This window comes from Nipponia nippon, unplaced genomic scaffold (genome assembly GCF_047370975.1).
Source record: "Nipponia nippon isolate SJK-2023a ecotype South Korea unplaced genomic scaffold, ASM4737097v1 scaffold_18, whole genome shotgun sequence".
NCBI lineage: Eukaryota > Metazoa > Chordata > Aves > Pelecaniformes > Threskiornithidae > Nipponia > Nipponia nippon.
This window is the reverse complement of record NW_028262334.1, coordinates 1,861,357-1,876,890: the sequence shown is the minus strand read 5'-3', so window position 1 is coordinate 1,876,890 and position 15,534 is coordinate 1,861,357. Positions and strand designations below refer to the sequence as shown.

At 48.1% G+C, this 15,534-nt stretch overlaps 2 protein-coding genes across 10 annotated transcripts in view; one reads left to right on the top strand and one right to left on the bottom strand.

The window, feature by feature from the left end:
• Positions 1-1,888, top strand: part of MYO1H (myosin IH) — a 36,272-nt gene extending 34,384 nt beyond the window's left edge. For all 7 annotated transcript variants that reach the window (XM_087754835.1, XM_087754834.1, XM_087754833.1 and 4 more), the window contains exon 32: positions 598-1,888. In XM_087754835.1, coding sequence (XP_087610961.1) covers positions 598-621 — 24 coding nt within the window. In that variant the 3' untranslated portion in view covers positions 622-1,888. The remainder of the gene's footprint in view (positions 1-597) is intronic.
• KCTD10 (potassium channel tetramerization domain containing 10) lies at positions 1,879-15,497 on the bottom strand. 3 transcript variants are annotated; one of them, XM_087754839.1, is made up of 7 exons: positions 15,396-15,497; positions 13,586-13,799; positions 8,877-9,046; positions 7,974-8,063; positions 7,228-7,280; positions 6,301-6,496; positions 1,879-5,703 (listed from the first exon to the last, which is right to left on the bottom strand). In XM_087754839.1, exons 1-7 carry the CDS (start codon positions 15,396-15,398, stop codon positions 5,485-5,487), a joined length of 945 nt encoding a protein of 314 aa, XP_087610965.1. In that variant the 5' UTR covers positions 15,399-15,497; the 3' UTR covers positions 1,879-5,484. The 3 variants fall into 3 exon arrangements, with proteins under 3 accessions (XP_087610965.1, XP_087610966.1, XP_087610967.1); XM_087754840.1 differs by having other exon boundaries at positions 7,974-8,060; XM_087754841.1 differs by lacking the exon at positions 15,396-15,497 and adding an exon at positions 15,307-15,324.
• Positions 15,498-15,534: the final 37 nt, after the last annotated feature.

Below are 15,534 nucleotides of genomic sequence, written 5' to 3'. Positions count from 1 at the left end.
CCAGTCAGTATCTACCTGCATAAGAAGGTAGATAGAGGTTTACCACCTCTTGTTGCCTCCCTCAACCAAATTATTTCTGAAATGGGTTGGGGGATGGAGGGAAAGCATTTCTTGTCACCCAGGCAGGTTATCTGAGAAGGAAGGATCTGTCTGACCCAGTGGCAGTCTTGGCAGCACTGCTACCAAAGGGAGAACGAATTCTGGCTCTGTACGTAGCTATGGAAAATGGGGGATCTCTGCTTCTGTCCTTGCTTCTGGTCAGGGAGGAAGGTGTGCTAAACCTGCCTCCATCAGCTCACAGCTGCAAGGCAGTAAATGGCAAGTGTGGCTGGAGGAACAAGGAAAGGTGTGGGTCTTTGCTGCTTCACCAGTGAGCTTAGCGGGTTTGGTGCCATTAGCTGACAGCTCCAAGGAAGCATTACACGCTGAGGTGTAACGGCACTGGGTCGCTGTCCTTGCAGGCCGGAGACGAAGGGAGTTGTCTGGATATGCCAGTTGCTAAACAGAAACAGACTGCCTCTTTTCCCCACAGACAGGACACCTCAAGGACATAACATTTGTACTTAATTTAATGACTCCTTCCTTTTCTCGTCCCAGGTGTCAACCCAGGCAAAGTCTTGATGAGAAACAGCTCCTGTTCCTGGTCACTGTCTTGGCTAGGAACAGAAAGGAGCCTGCAGGATGAGACCAGCACTCGCATCTCCTCTGGAATCTTTGATGCCATAGGGCTGCTGTGATTTGAGAGTTTGCTTGCATCTTTTAGGCTCTTTTTATAGCTTAAAACTGTTCAACTGGAGCTAAATAAATTCCATTATGTTGCTGTAACATTCTAGTGAGCATAGATGCTCATTACACACTGTCACAGGGAAAGGTTTAACCCAAAAGTTGCAGTTCCACACGTAAAATGTCCGTCTCTGTGCACCCAGTAAGAGCCGAGAGCTCTGACCAGGCAGGAAGGATTAAGACAGAAGCAGAAAGGTTTCTCTAGCTGTACCTTGAGTCACAACCTGCCAGGAGAACCGCACCAAGTGCAGATCAATGAAGTTAACTCTGGTCTGAAAACACCTTTTGTCTCGGGCAGACTAGCAAAGCCTTTAAAACCAGCAGCTCGTGCTTCGGCATGTGTAGAGATGGCTAAATGTAGCAGTAGGGCTGGTGCTGGTATTTTTGAGTTGGTGCATCAGCATATGAAGCTGCTCACCTGGAAGTCTCAGCAAGCTGCTTTCTTGTCTACTCTGACATGGAGGAAGATCTTTGCTTTTAGAATAACCCTGTCCTGGTTCTCCCTGCGCAGCAGCTATGCATGGTGTAATGGAAGCAAAACCATAAGCGATGACCAAAATGCCCCCTCTTAGAGGGATGTGCTGGCTTGGTGCAATCCAGTTCAGAAGAAACCAGTCCCCTGCTGCTGAAGAACCTTCATCTCCACCTATGGAGCTGGACTCACTCAAGAGTGTGGTAGGCACTACTGTTCCCCTGAGGTGTAGTGGGGCAGGTATGAGGGGAGAGGGTGGAAGGCAGGAATTCCCTCTGCTCCCTCCTGCCTGGAAGCTGCAGCTGTACTGCCGTTCGCTGCGTTCATAGCGCTTACTCTGCTGCCTCATGTTGAGGCAAACTCGCGTAGCTCCTGCTCCAGTGCTCCAGCTTGCTTTGGCTAGGCTGAAACTGCAGCCTGCAGGTCCTCGACTTGCTGCCGTTAAATCCTGGGGTCTGCAGGGTCCCGAGAGCCAGGTGGCCGGTGCCTCTGCCGTGAGCGGTGCCAGGAGGTAAAACGAACAACCTGGGGGAAGGATGGTATGGTATTTCTTCCTGAAAGTTCCTTCCAGCTCCATGGACCGTGAGGGAAGCATGCTTCAAACAATAAAGCAACTCACATGTAAATATGAAATATCTTCGAATTTATTGTGTTACATTTAAAAAAAAAAAAGTACATATTGCAAACATCAACCATACACTGGAATCCAGCTCAAGCTTTTTTGTGCCTAAGTATAAAGTGGGAGGGAATGATTGTACAGAACAGATGAATGTGCTGCTATTGTCCATGAAATGGGACAACTCCATTAAGACTGGAAGGTTCTGCCTACCCTTTGCTCTAAAGTAAGACTGGAGCTTGGAGCCTTCTACAAGGGCTCTAACCAGGTGATGGCCTGCAGCAGGATCCAAAACCTGCCTTATGGGAATACTGGAGCAGCTGCTTTGGTGCTACATCTACACTGACACGGGGAATAAACACCCTGCCAGGGAGCTGGTGGTCACTCTTGCCTCTACCATGCAGCCCTAACTGTGTTACAAGCTGCAGATTGTAGCCCAGCTGTTTGGCATTATGCTGATAGACAAAATCACTTCCACAAGGAAGATTTTAGTCAGCTCTGCTCTGCCGTACTGTCACTATTTGTGTCGGTTGCGGGGTGCTGGAGAATCGAAGCAGACGGGTCTGTGCTCCCCGTTAATACGAGGTAGCACTAGATAATCTAAAGAGCTGCTTGGGAGCGGGCCAGCTGCCCTGTACCCCATCCTCACCTGAAAGCTGTAGAGGCAAAACCATTTACAGTAAAAAGGCTCAAGAGCTGAGAGCATTTGTGCAAAGGCATTAACTAAGTCTCTCTCCACAGACCAAGGACAAGTGGCCACTAGGTGAAGGACGACAGCAGTACATCTTTACTACACAACTACAGCACGCAGAGGGTTAAGTCAGGACTGTGTTAAGGCAGAGTCTGCCCATAAATGCAGTAACAAAACTGAAACTTACTCAAACTCTCCTGGAGTGACTTACTAAACCAAGAGCTATATAAACCACTGTACAAAGATTAAAAATAACCATCCCCTGGGTTTTTTAAGAACTTAGTTTGCAAAACCTGAAAGAAGAAATCCTGAAGCCAGTTAAGAATCTATTTACAGAGAAGTTAATCACATAGATGTGATCTGTCAGGTGCTTAGCACTGGTGTCAACACACGTCACCTCCTGGAGCTGAACCTGCTCTTGCGCCACAGGATGTGACTGGATTTTGTTTGAGCAGCCGGTGCTGGGTTGCTGGAGTCTCCCCGGCACCGTATGGGGAAAGCAGGTAGTTCAGCACGGCTGAGGATGAAGAGGGCCTGTCCCTCCTGTCTTACAGGAGAGAGCCAGCTCTCTAGCGTTAATGAAGCAAGCAGGGTTTGCTGCAGGACTATCAGCATGTTCTACAGTAATCGGCTGGTGTTTCCTTTTGGCTGGCAGGAGCAGTGGGACTGCGGAGACGGGGGAATTGAGCTGAACGGCTTTACACAGTGCAGAGTCTGGGCCCCTTCAAGGGCAGTAGGTCTGTTATGGATGCTCAGAAACCCATAAACAGCCCAGTAACGTGCCCGAAGTGTCAAAGTACACAGTGCTGGAGAAACAGAGCAATTCAGAGGACTTTCTGTCCCCGCTCCCCAGCTTATCACATAAGGAAGGTAAGAAGGGAGAGGTGCTGGATCCATCACGACAACAATCTGCACTATGGACTTCTACAAACCCGAAGTGTGTTGCAAACACAAGTAAGTACAGCTTAAAATAGCAGCCTGTAACTGACGGGATGTAGCTGAAGCTGCTGAACTACAGTGGAACTGATAAAGCAGTAGCTGAAGAAGAAAGAGTAGAGGAGACAGGTACATGTTACAGACACCAGCTGCCTGTAACTTAGAAAAGTCTTTGGTTCCTAGAAAGATGACCTATGCCTAACTTTGAAATCTTTTTAGCTTTACTTGATGATCCAAAATTGTACCACTGAGCAAACACAATGCTTTATTTCAGCCTCTACAGACAAGCTAGACAGAGTTTGGGACGTAACTGCTATTTGAAACAGAAGCATTGGAGTAACGTAGCTGGTGATGCTGACAACACCTTTGGTTTTTAAAACGTTAGCACGCCGTTAACAGCCCTGAGCCAGGAGCGGGAATCCTTGCAGCAGGAAGTTGGGCAAAAACAAATAACCACCTCCATGAGGAACAGGAACATGGAGCTGCTGCTCAGTGTGAGATGTCTGGCCATTAAGACCAGCAACAGCTATTCCAGATGAAGGGTCAAAAAACTCTAGAGTAGGCCAAAGTACTCTGGTGTCTGCCAAGGTGCCAGCCTGATCGCACGTTTAAGACTTCCTACCTCGGGTTTCTCTCCCTCTCAGGCTGTGTTACGTTAACCATTACAGCTGTGGCTCTGCTCATTGTCCTTTAGCATCCAGTCCTATTGAATAATACACAATCTTCCACGGTAATTGTTACTTGACTCCACAACAGGCAACAAAAGACAAGGAGGTAGATAACATTCATTTATAATAGAAAAGTACTCTTAGAAAACTAGACTACTTAGGTCTTCTCTACACAACATTTTAGCTCTGTCCTTTCACACACAGCTGCCATTTCTGAAAAGACTTGGAATATGCTCAGGATAAAGTCAAACAAGGAATAACGGCCTCTGGGCCACTGCCTACTCCTCTTCCCCCTGGTACTTGTGTTGCCCTCGCTCAAAGCAAGACAATGCTCCTGTATCAGTTACAGACCTGAACTACGGCTGCTGGCCTCCTACCTACGCTGGGCTGGCACGGAGGGTTTGAACCTGCGACGACTACTGCTTTACCTGTAGTAAAGAAAGCACAGCTTACTGACCTGCGATCCGATGGAAATAAACTCCCCGGCTGAGACCTGGGATCAGGCAGAAACTCTAAGTGCTAACTGGTAGCAACACCACCCTAAGGAAAAGCAATCGCATACAATTTGCTCCTGATCTTCCTTTTGGAGGAATTTTAACATCTTCCACCCTTGAACTGCACGGATAAAGCAGGGGTGGGTCTCCACAGTTCAGTGCTGTAGAAGCTCCACTGAACCCTTGGGGGAAAAGGTGCAGGCAGACCCCGGCAAGCCGAGCCCAAGCAGCTCCCCCTGCCTGCCAGCACTGCAGGAATCAAGTCAGCACGTGTCATTTGTCCTTCTGGGAGTCACGCCGAGGCACTCCTGAGCTACCAACCCCATCACCTACAGGCCTGAGAGAAAGGGAGCTCTGCAGGAGCCCTGGTGTGTTCAGATCATTGCATTTCTCCCATGCCTGAGTGCCTAGGAGGAGACAGGGTCAATGAGTGCCTGGAGGGAAGGTATATGGCTGACTGACCTTTTTTTCTTTGCTTTTTGTTTTGTTTTTAAAGTGCAGGATAATTACTAAAGCCAAAGGAAGCCAGCCCTCTTCCTCTCTAGCCACAAAAGAGCAAAGACAAGAGTGCTAAAAATTCAGGGCATTTCTCCAGATGCTCAATAGGTCCTTACAGCATCTATCGTACGCCCAGTAACCTTATTTATTCTTCTCCTAGAACTACTGCATTTAAATACCCCAAATAATCTAGTTTGTTACAAAATGTAATTTACAGACTTTGCTGAACAGAAGTTAAACCGCCTGGTCCTCTGCTGCAGATAATCGATCAGACAAAGGGCAGCACCTTCCAGGCAGAGCTGCGCAGTCTGCGGCTGTTGCTCGGCTCACTGATGCAGATGGGCCCTGTCATCCGGACGTTTAATATGAATTCTTCGCACGCGTTCAATGCGCTCTCGTTCCTCGTCTTCATCTAAGTGATGGGAGCGGCCAGCTGCCCCTCCTGTGGCTTCCAAGAGCGCGTTGTCGGGTCCCCTCCCGTCCTGGGACTCGTACAGCAGAATGTTCAGTGTTTCCTCATAAATGCGGGCTTCTGGGAACTCCACCTGCCCACCCAAGAGAAACAAGGTCAGTCTCACCTATTGCCAGTCACTCCGGGTGCCAGGTTACTCCATTTTTCATTCCTGATACCTTTCTGGTTTTACAATTTCTTAATTTCACTCTAGCCACAGCAATCCCTTCTAGCGCAATCGTTTCTGTTCTATTATTTGCTTTCAGCTTTTGAGACCCAACAACCAGGTTGGGTTGTTTTTTTTTTTTTCAGAACCGGCCTGCCTGCAGGGCAGCCTCAGACAGATTTCTCCTGGGAAAGGTAAGGTGGCACAGGGAAGGCATGCCATTGCTCACCAGGATCCGTCTTTACGCAGAGATATAAACCCAACTTGGTTAAATGCACAAGTTTGTCTAAAGATAAAGAACTGAACTTGCATTACGGACTATCACAATTGCCCTGTGTTAAGTGCCACAGCCAAGCAGCCCCTGCCCTGATGAGCTCCGCTGTGCCGCTCCCACTTTGACTGGCATTGATTATTCTATAGAGATGCTAAACAATGCAAGGAGTGTTCAAAATGGAACAGCTGTCAGGATGCCAGTCTGACAGCAGCTCAGCCCGTGGCTGGAAGCATTCAGGGGTTTACTCGTACCTTTGTCTGTTTTTTCTCAGTAGCATAAACAATGGAAGTGCAACAGACTTCGGCAATCTTCCGCCCCTGCCCGTAAAAAGACCAGCAGCAGATCTCATCTCCAATCACATCTTTTATAAAGAGCACTCTCCCATTAAACCTCAAGGACAGCTTATCGAATAGCTCGATGTTCTTCAGCATGTTGTCATCGGAGTTGCTGTGAGAGACGAAGGCAGGCAGCAGTCACGTTAGGGGAATCAAGACAGCACACAGAAGAGAAGCAGGGTTTGGGCAGTGAGCGTTTACACGCCCAGCTTCCTTTGATTTACTGTGTCTCTACCAACGTAGTGTTTACAGTTGGTATCCAGGACTGCAGTGGATAAATCATTTGACTACTGCAGGCAGGAAAACCTGCTGCTGAAGCAGCACTAATACGACATCAACAGTACTGTGAGCAATACTGTCCAAGGCCGTTTCATTTGGGTACAAAATTCTGTCACCCAGATGAAAGCATTCCTAAACTCAAGCTCAGCACCAACTGGATGGAAGCTGTGTTATGTCACGAAACACATACAGACAAAAGGGAAGGGGGACAAGGTCCCAGGCTTGATGATTTTACCGCTTATTGAGAACACTGCACCATGGAAGACTTTCTGTATTCAACTATGTGCTGTAGCCCGTGGGGAACACAGGCCAGCAGTTGGCCAGGAGTCTCGTCAGCTGCACCTAAGTACTGGAGGAACTGCTCTGGCACAGAAACAGCACACACTTAGCCTTCCATTGATGACAGTAGGCTCCCTTCTGACTAAAGTTTGAAATTAATTGGGAAAAAAATTGAGTGCATGCCAGCACCAATCTGTCACTGGTTCTGAGTGAAGAAAAAGCAAACGCTTATCATAGATTTTAGTCTATGAAAAACTTGAAAGAAGCCCAGCTGAAGTCATTTACCTGGTGTAGGAATATTTGTTGTTGCTTCTGTTATATAGCAACTTCACTGCTGGCTGTAAAAAACAAACCACGGATCAGTTACAGGAAGTGCAGTAAGAGCTGGAATCTCAGCTCAGCCCAAGACCCTACAGCAGAAAAGCTGCAATATGATATGACACCATCAGGCCCAAGCCCAGTGGGATTTTGTTGTTGTTGTTACTGCAAAACTGTCATGCACGGGTTGGCAAGGGGGCTGCAATCCCTTCTGAGCCCTTCTGTGACTGGATCATAATCTGCTCTCACCCACCCTCTGCCTCTTTGCCAAGGCTAATCATTATCGTCAGCATCCTCCCCTCTACCTGCCACAGCGAGCAAGCTTCCAGAAACAGGAGCCATGGATTCACTTTAGCTAAAGAAAGCATCTGTCGTTAAGAACCAGAGCGGACAAATAAAAGGAAGATCTAACAGCCCTGAGGATCTGCTCAATCAGGCTGCTACTACCTACGCCCTCTATTTTAATACCTGACGCAGAGAAATACACGGCCAGGCCCACCCTGAGCAACATTTGACTTTTAATTCAGAAGAAATGTTTAGTCTGCTGTAGATTTTCAGTGCTTTGCAGCTCAATAGTTGTATGTATTTTAGGGTAAGGCCACAGTTGAAAACTAAAGACCATTTTCTAAAGAATACATGCTCAAGGTCCCACGCAAGCCCGGGGCAGCAGGCCAGCACCCTCCCAAGCCACGGCACAGCCTGGCCTCTCTTACCTTGTTAGAAGTGGCTATAAGTTTTTGCTCTTCTTTGGAAGATGTGATGACTGGTACCTTGCAGAACGGTTCATACGCATCTTTGTTCTGCTGAAACAAGAATCAAACCGCAGCTGAAGGTAAATAGGCCTTCAAGCACACTCATATTAACTGGGAAGGTCCTGCATAGTCTGTGCTGAAGAGTTCAGCGTGCAACCTGTCCCTACACCGCACCGAGTGGCCGCTTCTGGTCCATGCTCTGAACCAGGCTGGCACTCCAGCTACTGGGCAGCATCCCTCCGGGATGACCTGAGGTGTTCACTTCTGCTCTCCACTGCTCTGCAAACACAGGGACTGAATGTTATGTACCTATTTAAACGGCAGGATCTGGAATGTGGCTTCACTCAAACAGGACACCAGTAACAGTGGCTTCAAACCTAAGATGAGCACCTCAGAGGGAAACAAAGAACAAAAGTGGACTCCCAGCAGCCTGTGGCTACTGTGGCTACAAGCAGCTGCTCTGGTCTGGCCAAAGGACCTACCCCATTCTGGTTGATGCTGGAAGCATTAACTTTTGTCTCAGAGCTCGCGCTGCTAATAGACCATTTCACCACGTAAGACCCTGACGGCAGCAGAGAACACTGCAGAGGAGCCAGGAGTCAGCAGAGGGAAACTGAGCAACTATTTATCCCTCACTGTAACTGAGTAGCACTACACGCTGAGTTTTTCTGGATGTGACCAGACTCCAGAAGATCAATGACATGAAGTATTTCAATTTCATCCCAGCCTCAAAAAGGCACCAAGTGGAAAACAGCAGAAAATCTTGCTCTGCCCAGGTGCTGCTTCCCACCCAGAGCAGCCTCCTCTTCTTGACCCCTCAATGCAGCCAGAGCAACCTGATTCCTCCTTAACTCCACAACCTACCTGCAAGGCTGCTTGGCACTCGTCCACCAGCCCCTGGACCAGGTAGTACTTTGCTTCAGCCAACAACTCTTCTATCTCCCTGCGGCTCTCAGGGAGCGGCACAGCCCCGTCGCGCAGGTAGTTCAGTATTGTCCCAAAATGTTTTCCACAGCGGTCGATCAGGATCCAGCCTAGGGACAGAAGACGACCACGGTACAGCAGAAGCAGACGCAAATGTGGCAAAAGACCTTGACACTGGCCTGGGACTGCTGTACCCAGTAGGTTCCTGCCAAGAGAGACTAACTCCAGTTCCTTGCTTGAGCTGGCGAGCAGAGGAGCAGAAAGCACAGGGAATTTATCATCTCCTTCTGCGTTTCAAGTGCAGAGTATGTGGGAGTAAGGTAGAAAGCTCACTTGTTTCTCATAGTTCCCCGGTTATTGACAAATGATTAACTGAAACAGAAGAATAAATACTTCTCATTCTCAAACTAACCAGCTCTGTTCTTCCTCTGCTCCTGAAGCCCTGACACATTATTATTTTCTTGCCTTCTATCTGAGGGCCCTGTTACATATACGTATGGCTGCTTCTTACAGACAGCTTATTAGAGCCAGCCAGACGTGACTGTCTAACGGCTGTTGCACCTGAACACAACATGGGGACCCACTGCGATCCCCCATCTCCAGCAGATGTGCAAAAAGGTCGGCAAGAGAAAGGCAGCACAGACTTTGGCAGTGTCACGGCAAACGTTGTTCCAATCTCTATATTCCCAAAGTGCATTAATTTGGTAGAACAAAGTGGTTACTAGCACAATGGCTTAAACTGCTGAAAGACATGACGTGACAGCATGCGTAAGCAGAATGTAACGTACAGCCTGTGCCCTGGAGCTCACCAGTGCTGCTATGTACTGACAACGGTGTGAAGAAAAGAAAACAGCTACAACTGAAACGCTCTCCCGTTAGCTGGCGATAAAAGGATCTGCGCTTCACCTCTGGTTGCCAGTCTGTTGCCTGAATCAGGCCGGACCCTGAGAATTGTTAGGCAATGTTGAGGCTCGAGTTTCCATAAATGAACAGATGGCCACTCTTACGGGCTGCAGCTCAGGAATGCAGTGAGGAAACGCTTGTGGGGAAAGAGTCATATTTTGGACAAATAAGGAAAGTAGGTTAAAGCAGACCCTGTATGTTCTGCATGAATGGAATTACTAGTAAAGTCCGAACATTTGGTTCAATTTGGAAAGCGAACACAGCCCTTTCATGCTGCTCTGTGGAAAACTGAGACGCTCTCCAGCAGTTTACTACAGGCTTTCCATCTCCCTCGTTACCCTGCTGTCTACATAAAACATAATGTATGCTCGCAATTGTAATTTTACAGACTGTAATAACAAACTAGAAAGCTGGAGGCAGAACTAGAGACAGAGAAATCAAAGAACAAAAGACTGATAGAGGCTAATGAATACAGTATACCTAACCAACCAGAGCAGAAAAAAGCCCATCTGCCAATGCGGAGGTATGTAAAGCAAGATCTCCCATTTTAAAGAGAAGAGGGAGCACAAGACACGATAATAAACAAGGACATCCATATTCCACAAATGCAGCCGTTGACAGCGTTTACTAGAGGACACCAACACGTAGGGAGGTAAACGGCAGGCTGAGAGCAGAATTGTGATCCCCAAAATTCTTTTATTATCTCTGCTGTGATTCCCTCTGTAGGCTGTAAAAATCTGATGCAACTTTATGTTTCCAGATGGTGAAACCAAAGCAGAATTGCTCACTTTCATGTGGAGGAGGGATGAGAAAATATTTCGAGCGGCATTGCAAAATACAAATGACTGCTCAAACAGCTTTCAAAAACCTTCTGTTTTAACCGAACAGCCAAGGGTACAGCCAGAGCGAGATGACTCACAGGAAAACGACCCTGCTGCCACTCAGTCACGGCTGTGTGGAGCCTAAGAAGTGGGTTTCAGCTATAGTCATTTAAAGCCATTTTTTAATTGCAGTGCTACAAAAACGTCCTGTGATCCATTTACTGAGGTAGGAATGCATAATCCATGAAATGTACACACATTAGACTTTTAGGAAATTAATCTTTTGTTTTACAAGAAGTCTCAGGCACAGCATCCAAACACCCAGACCAAACCAGACTACATTTTCTGACCAAGCCTTGACAGATGAAACAGTAGCCTGGCTGATGCTCAACAGTCTTACTAGCAGCCAAACGAAAAACATGCATCTCGATCAACTGGTTAACAGCAGTGGGGAGTGAGGAAAGAAATGACACCGAAGAAAATTGGAAACAGATGGGTGCACCTGGAAAACTCACATCCTTCTATCTGCTCATTACCATAAAAATAAAATTTTCAAAATATGCCAATTTGCTACAGTTCATGAACAATTTCTAAGCCAAAAATAATCATCTGCCACCCACCACCAGAGAACTCCAGTCTTTTCTCCTACGGCCCAACTAGCAGCGTGGTGCAATTGTTAAGCTTTGAGAAAGAGCTGGGGAGATGGTGCTGGGGTCAGAAAAATGCATCGAAACAAAGAGGAGGACCCCGGGTGACGCATTCCATGGACGGTTTAAAAACTTTACTCCTTCCAGCTTCTCCACAAGTTTGGCTTCTTTTCCTAAGAAACACTTTGTTTTGTGCCAGATTTTGGGTGTGACCAATTAGCAGAATTTTGAACAATTTCAGATAAAAAGAGTTTCCCTTAACAGCTATAATGCTATTGTCCCAGTTTCCAGCATCACGCCAGGCAAGGGGAGATAAAGCAAGAACTACTGCAATGGGAGTGTCTCAGTTACAACATACAGGAAGTATCAAATTCCTATTAAAACACAAACTGGCTAAATGGAACAATCCCACACAGACACTCTGGGATTCACAGCAAAGTGAACTTGCCATTTTATGTCTCAAGCGTGATATTTTAGCAGATTAAACTCCAGTTACCCTCCTATTAGCAGTAATATCGTCAGTTGCTCTCCAGCAAGAAGTACCTGCACTTACACGGCCTCCAAGCCTTGGGAACGCCATGCACCAGCCCTCCCGCGGTACCTGCCCAGGACGCCCGGAGGAAGTGCTGAGACCACACCAGGGTGGGCTTCCAAAATTAATTTGGAATTTCTCATCCACTTCCAAACTGAAGGACTTAAGAAATCTTGAATTATCAAATTTTGTGAAACACAGAGCAGCTTTAGGAAGGGACGGGAGGATACTTTTGGAGTTGCCTGAAGTTTAGCAGCAAGAGGAGAGGTCTTCAATGAACCTTTCCACTAGAACACCCCTCCAGTCTTCCCAGTAAGGGTGCCAATTCCCATTTGACAGGGTTTTTTTTTGCAATTTGACCCACAGGCTGGCTTTTTTATGCAACCTGCACAGACCCGTGACAGGTAGCCCAGCGACCCTTTGATCTGGAGCCCACAAACCACAGCACCAACGTTACTGCTTTACAGCAGCTGAAACTTGCAAAAGACATGGTATAACACCCAGAACAATGCAGGTTTTTTTTCCCTGGCTTAAATATAAGGACTTCTACCTAAAACAGGAATATTCAGATAATTACATTGTATTTTTTTTACAATTTTTTCCTCCAAATCCACTTCCTCCTATCTCAAGAAAGCTTATCACAAGATCCCTACTAAATCCATCGCTTGTTCTACATGACCTCTAAATATAGACTATTCTAAAGCACTCAAAACTAAGCCCAATTCATCTAACCACATATTACATTTTCTATGCTTTTGGCAAGTTCAAACAGAATTTTCAAATAATTAACTAATCACAAGAAAGGTGTTTTGAACCTTTAGGCTGAGCGATGCACTGGCTATTGTTAAAGACAAGGTATCTAAGTCTGTAAAAATAGTTATGGGCAAAACGTCAGCGCACAAATAGAAAGCTGCGCTTCCAGTTAAACTCTGAGACATTCCCACAATATGAGAATGCTGATATAAAACTATGCTACCAGTTGCAGTTATCACAAACACATTTTAGCTATATTAATAATTTAAACATAAATGTTTTAAAGAATTTCAGCAGAAGATAAAATCAACGTATCTGGTACGGAAGTGAAGGATTTGAGTACTGCTCCTTTAGAAGACCGTAGTTTGACATACTGCACATTCCTTCTTTCCGTTTTCCACATTTAACGTGGAGAGACCCATTTGCTAGCTCTCTCCTTTTATTGTCAGTAATACTATAGCAAATTTTCTAAAAATTTTGCAACTGGTTTTGTTTTAATGAAGGCAACAGTCAATACTCTCACAAGAAAACAGTTTCATTTTAAAATGAAATTTTCACAACCCCCCTCCAGTCTTTAGAGCAAATTTTATACTTGTGTTTGAGATAAGGAAACAAGATGAGGGAACTGCCTTCTGAGCTTCAAAGTAAATAGGCAAGTCCTGACTCATAGTTTCTTAATCACTATCCCCACCATTTTCTATACGCCTAAGAGCTTTAGCGTTAGTATTTCAAAAGAAGAAGACAGCCTGTGCTATTTGGGCCTGACAGGAGCCTTGGGACTTCTTACTGTCCTTTTGTTGTTTAGACAACTATTCAAGTCATACGTGTCTTTTGTTCCACATCTTTTCTCAGTTGTATAAGCTACAAGTTTTAACACTAATAAAATGTAGAAATATCTGGCCCTATGATTAAGATGTTCCTCTCTGTTCTCTGTTCTCCAACCCCTGAAGAGGAAGGAAGCCGGCGCGAGGGACGCAGGGAGCAGCCCCTTACCTTCGCTGTCCGTGAGGACTTCCATTCGGCCACTGAACATGGCCTTGAGCATGGTGTCCTGCTTGGTCAGGGTCTGCATGGTGGTGTAGTAGAGGGCACCGCCTATGTTCAGCTTGACATACTTGGAGCTCGGACTAGTCCCTTTGAAGGAGGTAGTGCGAGTCGCAGCCGCCGGCACTGCTGAGCTCACCACACTTTCTCCCGACATCTCTTCCTGCAAGCAAGGAGTTACCAGTCAGACCTGCAGTTCCACTGCCTGACACCCATCATCATCAGAAGTAGTCATAGATGTGCTGGGCACTCTCAACCTCGGCTCCTCTCTGCCTCTTTGCTAAGTTCTCAAATGTTTTAGACGTTTAACTTTGTCTTCTTTCTAACAGTGACATAAACCATCGAAAGAACGTAACTCAGCCAGCAAAGAACGCTGTGAAAGCTGAGCAGCATTTTACACTGCGAAAGCCAGTGCTTTCCCACAAAACTGTGTTCAGTTCTTTCACAACTTCTAAAGCTTAAGCTCTTACTTCATGAATAATCTGGTATGTAACTGGGCAATTCCCAATACACGGAGCCTGAGCAGATGATTCCTATGTGCTGAAATGCGGACTATCCACAGATTTTCTGGAGGCTTTTTGTCCTTCAAGCATGTGTGGCTCTACAGAGAGCACACACAAGCTTCCCACTCTCTTCCCTGCACTCCCACATTTCTCAGCACACCAGAACCTGATGCCGAACATCCCCCGCTATCTCTGCCCGCAGTCCCCAGACAAAGTGGACTCCAATCAGCTAACGAGGTCACGTGCTGTAACAGGAACACGTTAGCTTAGCACCACAAATGCTCCAAGAGCCGCTAACAATAAATCCTTAATCAAGCTGTGTCTCTGCAGTTAACTGTTTTGCCCCACAACATGAAAGGATGGGACGATTAACGCCCCGCCATCTCAGACAGACCCAGGTCCTACAATTTTGAGACGATGCTGGCTGACTACCGTATTGAATGGTTTTTGCTCTGCTGTCATGAAAAGCAGAACTATCAGACGGCAAATCTCAGAAATGTGGCTACGTGTCCAGATTGCATTTCACAAGGTGAAGCAGTGGGATGGCTAGAGATGGCCACAGGGGGCCATTCCCTCTGTCACGGAGCCTGCCCAGGGCGCTCTGGAGCACAAAGGCATCAGCCTCAGCCCCATGCTCAGGCTCCCTCCTCAGCTGAACGCCCCCATCGCTCGGCCAGGAACCGTGCCCGGCGTCCCAGAGCGGGCTCCTGCGCTGCAGCGTGACCCAGCGCGCCAGCCCGCAGCCCAGCACCCTGCCACCCGCGAGGCACGGAGCCGCGGGGCTGCACCCCGACCCCCCAGGCCTGCCCGCCCCAAACCCCGCCAGCCTCTGGCCAAGGGCCAGCCTGGCACGACCGGACCCTCCCCGCACACAAGAAAACCAGGCCGTGGGCACCCCAACTTTTGGGAACCGGACCCCTGTACCTGCTCCCCGCTCTCTGAGCACCCCAACCTCGGGGGCTGGACCACCCCTACACCCCAAACCCTCCCCCCTTTCCCAGCACCCCGCCCCTGGGGACTGAAACCACCCAAACCCCGCACCGCCCCCGCTCCCCGTGCACCCCACCCTGGAGGCCGGATCCCCAAATCCCGCCTCACCCCAAATCCCGCCTCACCTCAACCCCCCCCCTCAGGCCAGCGCCCCCCGCCCCGGCGAAGGACCCCCACCCGCGCACTCCGACCGCAGCCGACCAGCCCCACCCACACCCCCAGCCACGCCACGCCCCCCCGGCCCCCGGCCCCCCCCGCCGCCTCACCATGAACGGCGCGGCGCAGCCCCACGGACCGAGCGAGCGGGAGCGCCGGGGCGGGGGGAACTTCCGCCCCTCCGCCGTCACTTCCGCCACGGCCCGGGTGCTCCACCAAACCCTTCCGATGTTCTGCTCGGCCTCCAAC

What these genes read in the sequence shown, in the direction of transcription:
- KCTD10 (XM_087754839.1), bottom strand. An exon ending in AGTCCTCACGGACAGCGAAG is followed by an intron (nt 9,047 to 13,585) that starts GTAAGGGGCTGC and finishes TTCTGTCCCTAG; the next exon opens with GCTGGATCCTGATCGACCGC. An exon ending in AGTGCCAAGCAGCCTTGCAG is followed by an intron (nt 8,064 to 8,876) that starts GTAGGTTGTGGA and finishes TTCTTGTTTCAG; the next exon opens with CAGAACAAAGATGCGTATGA.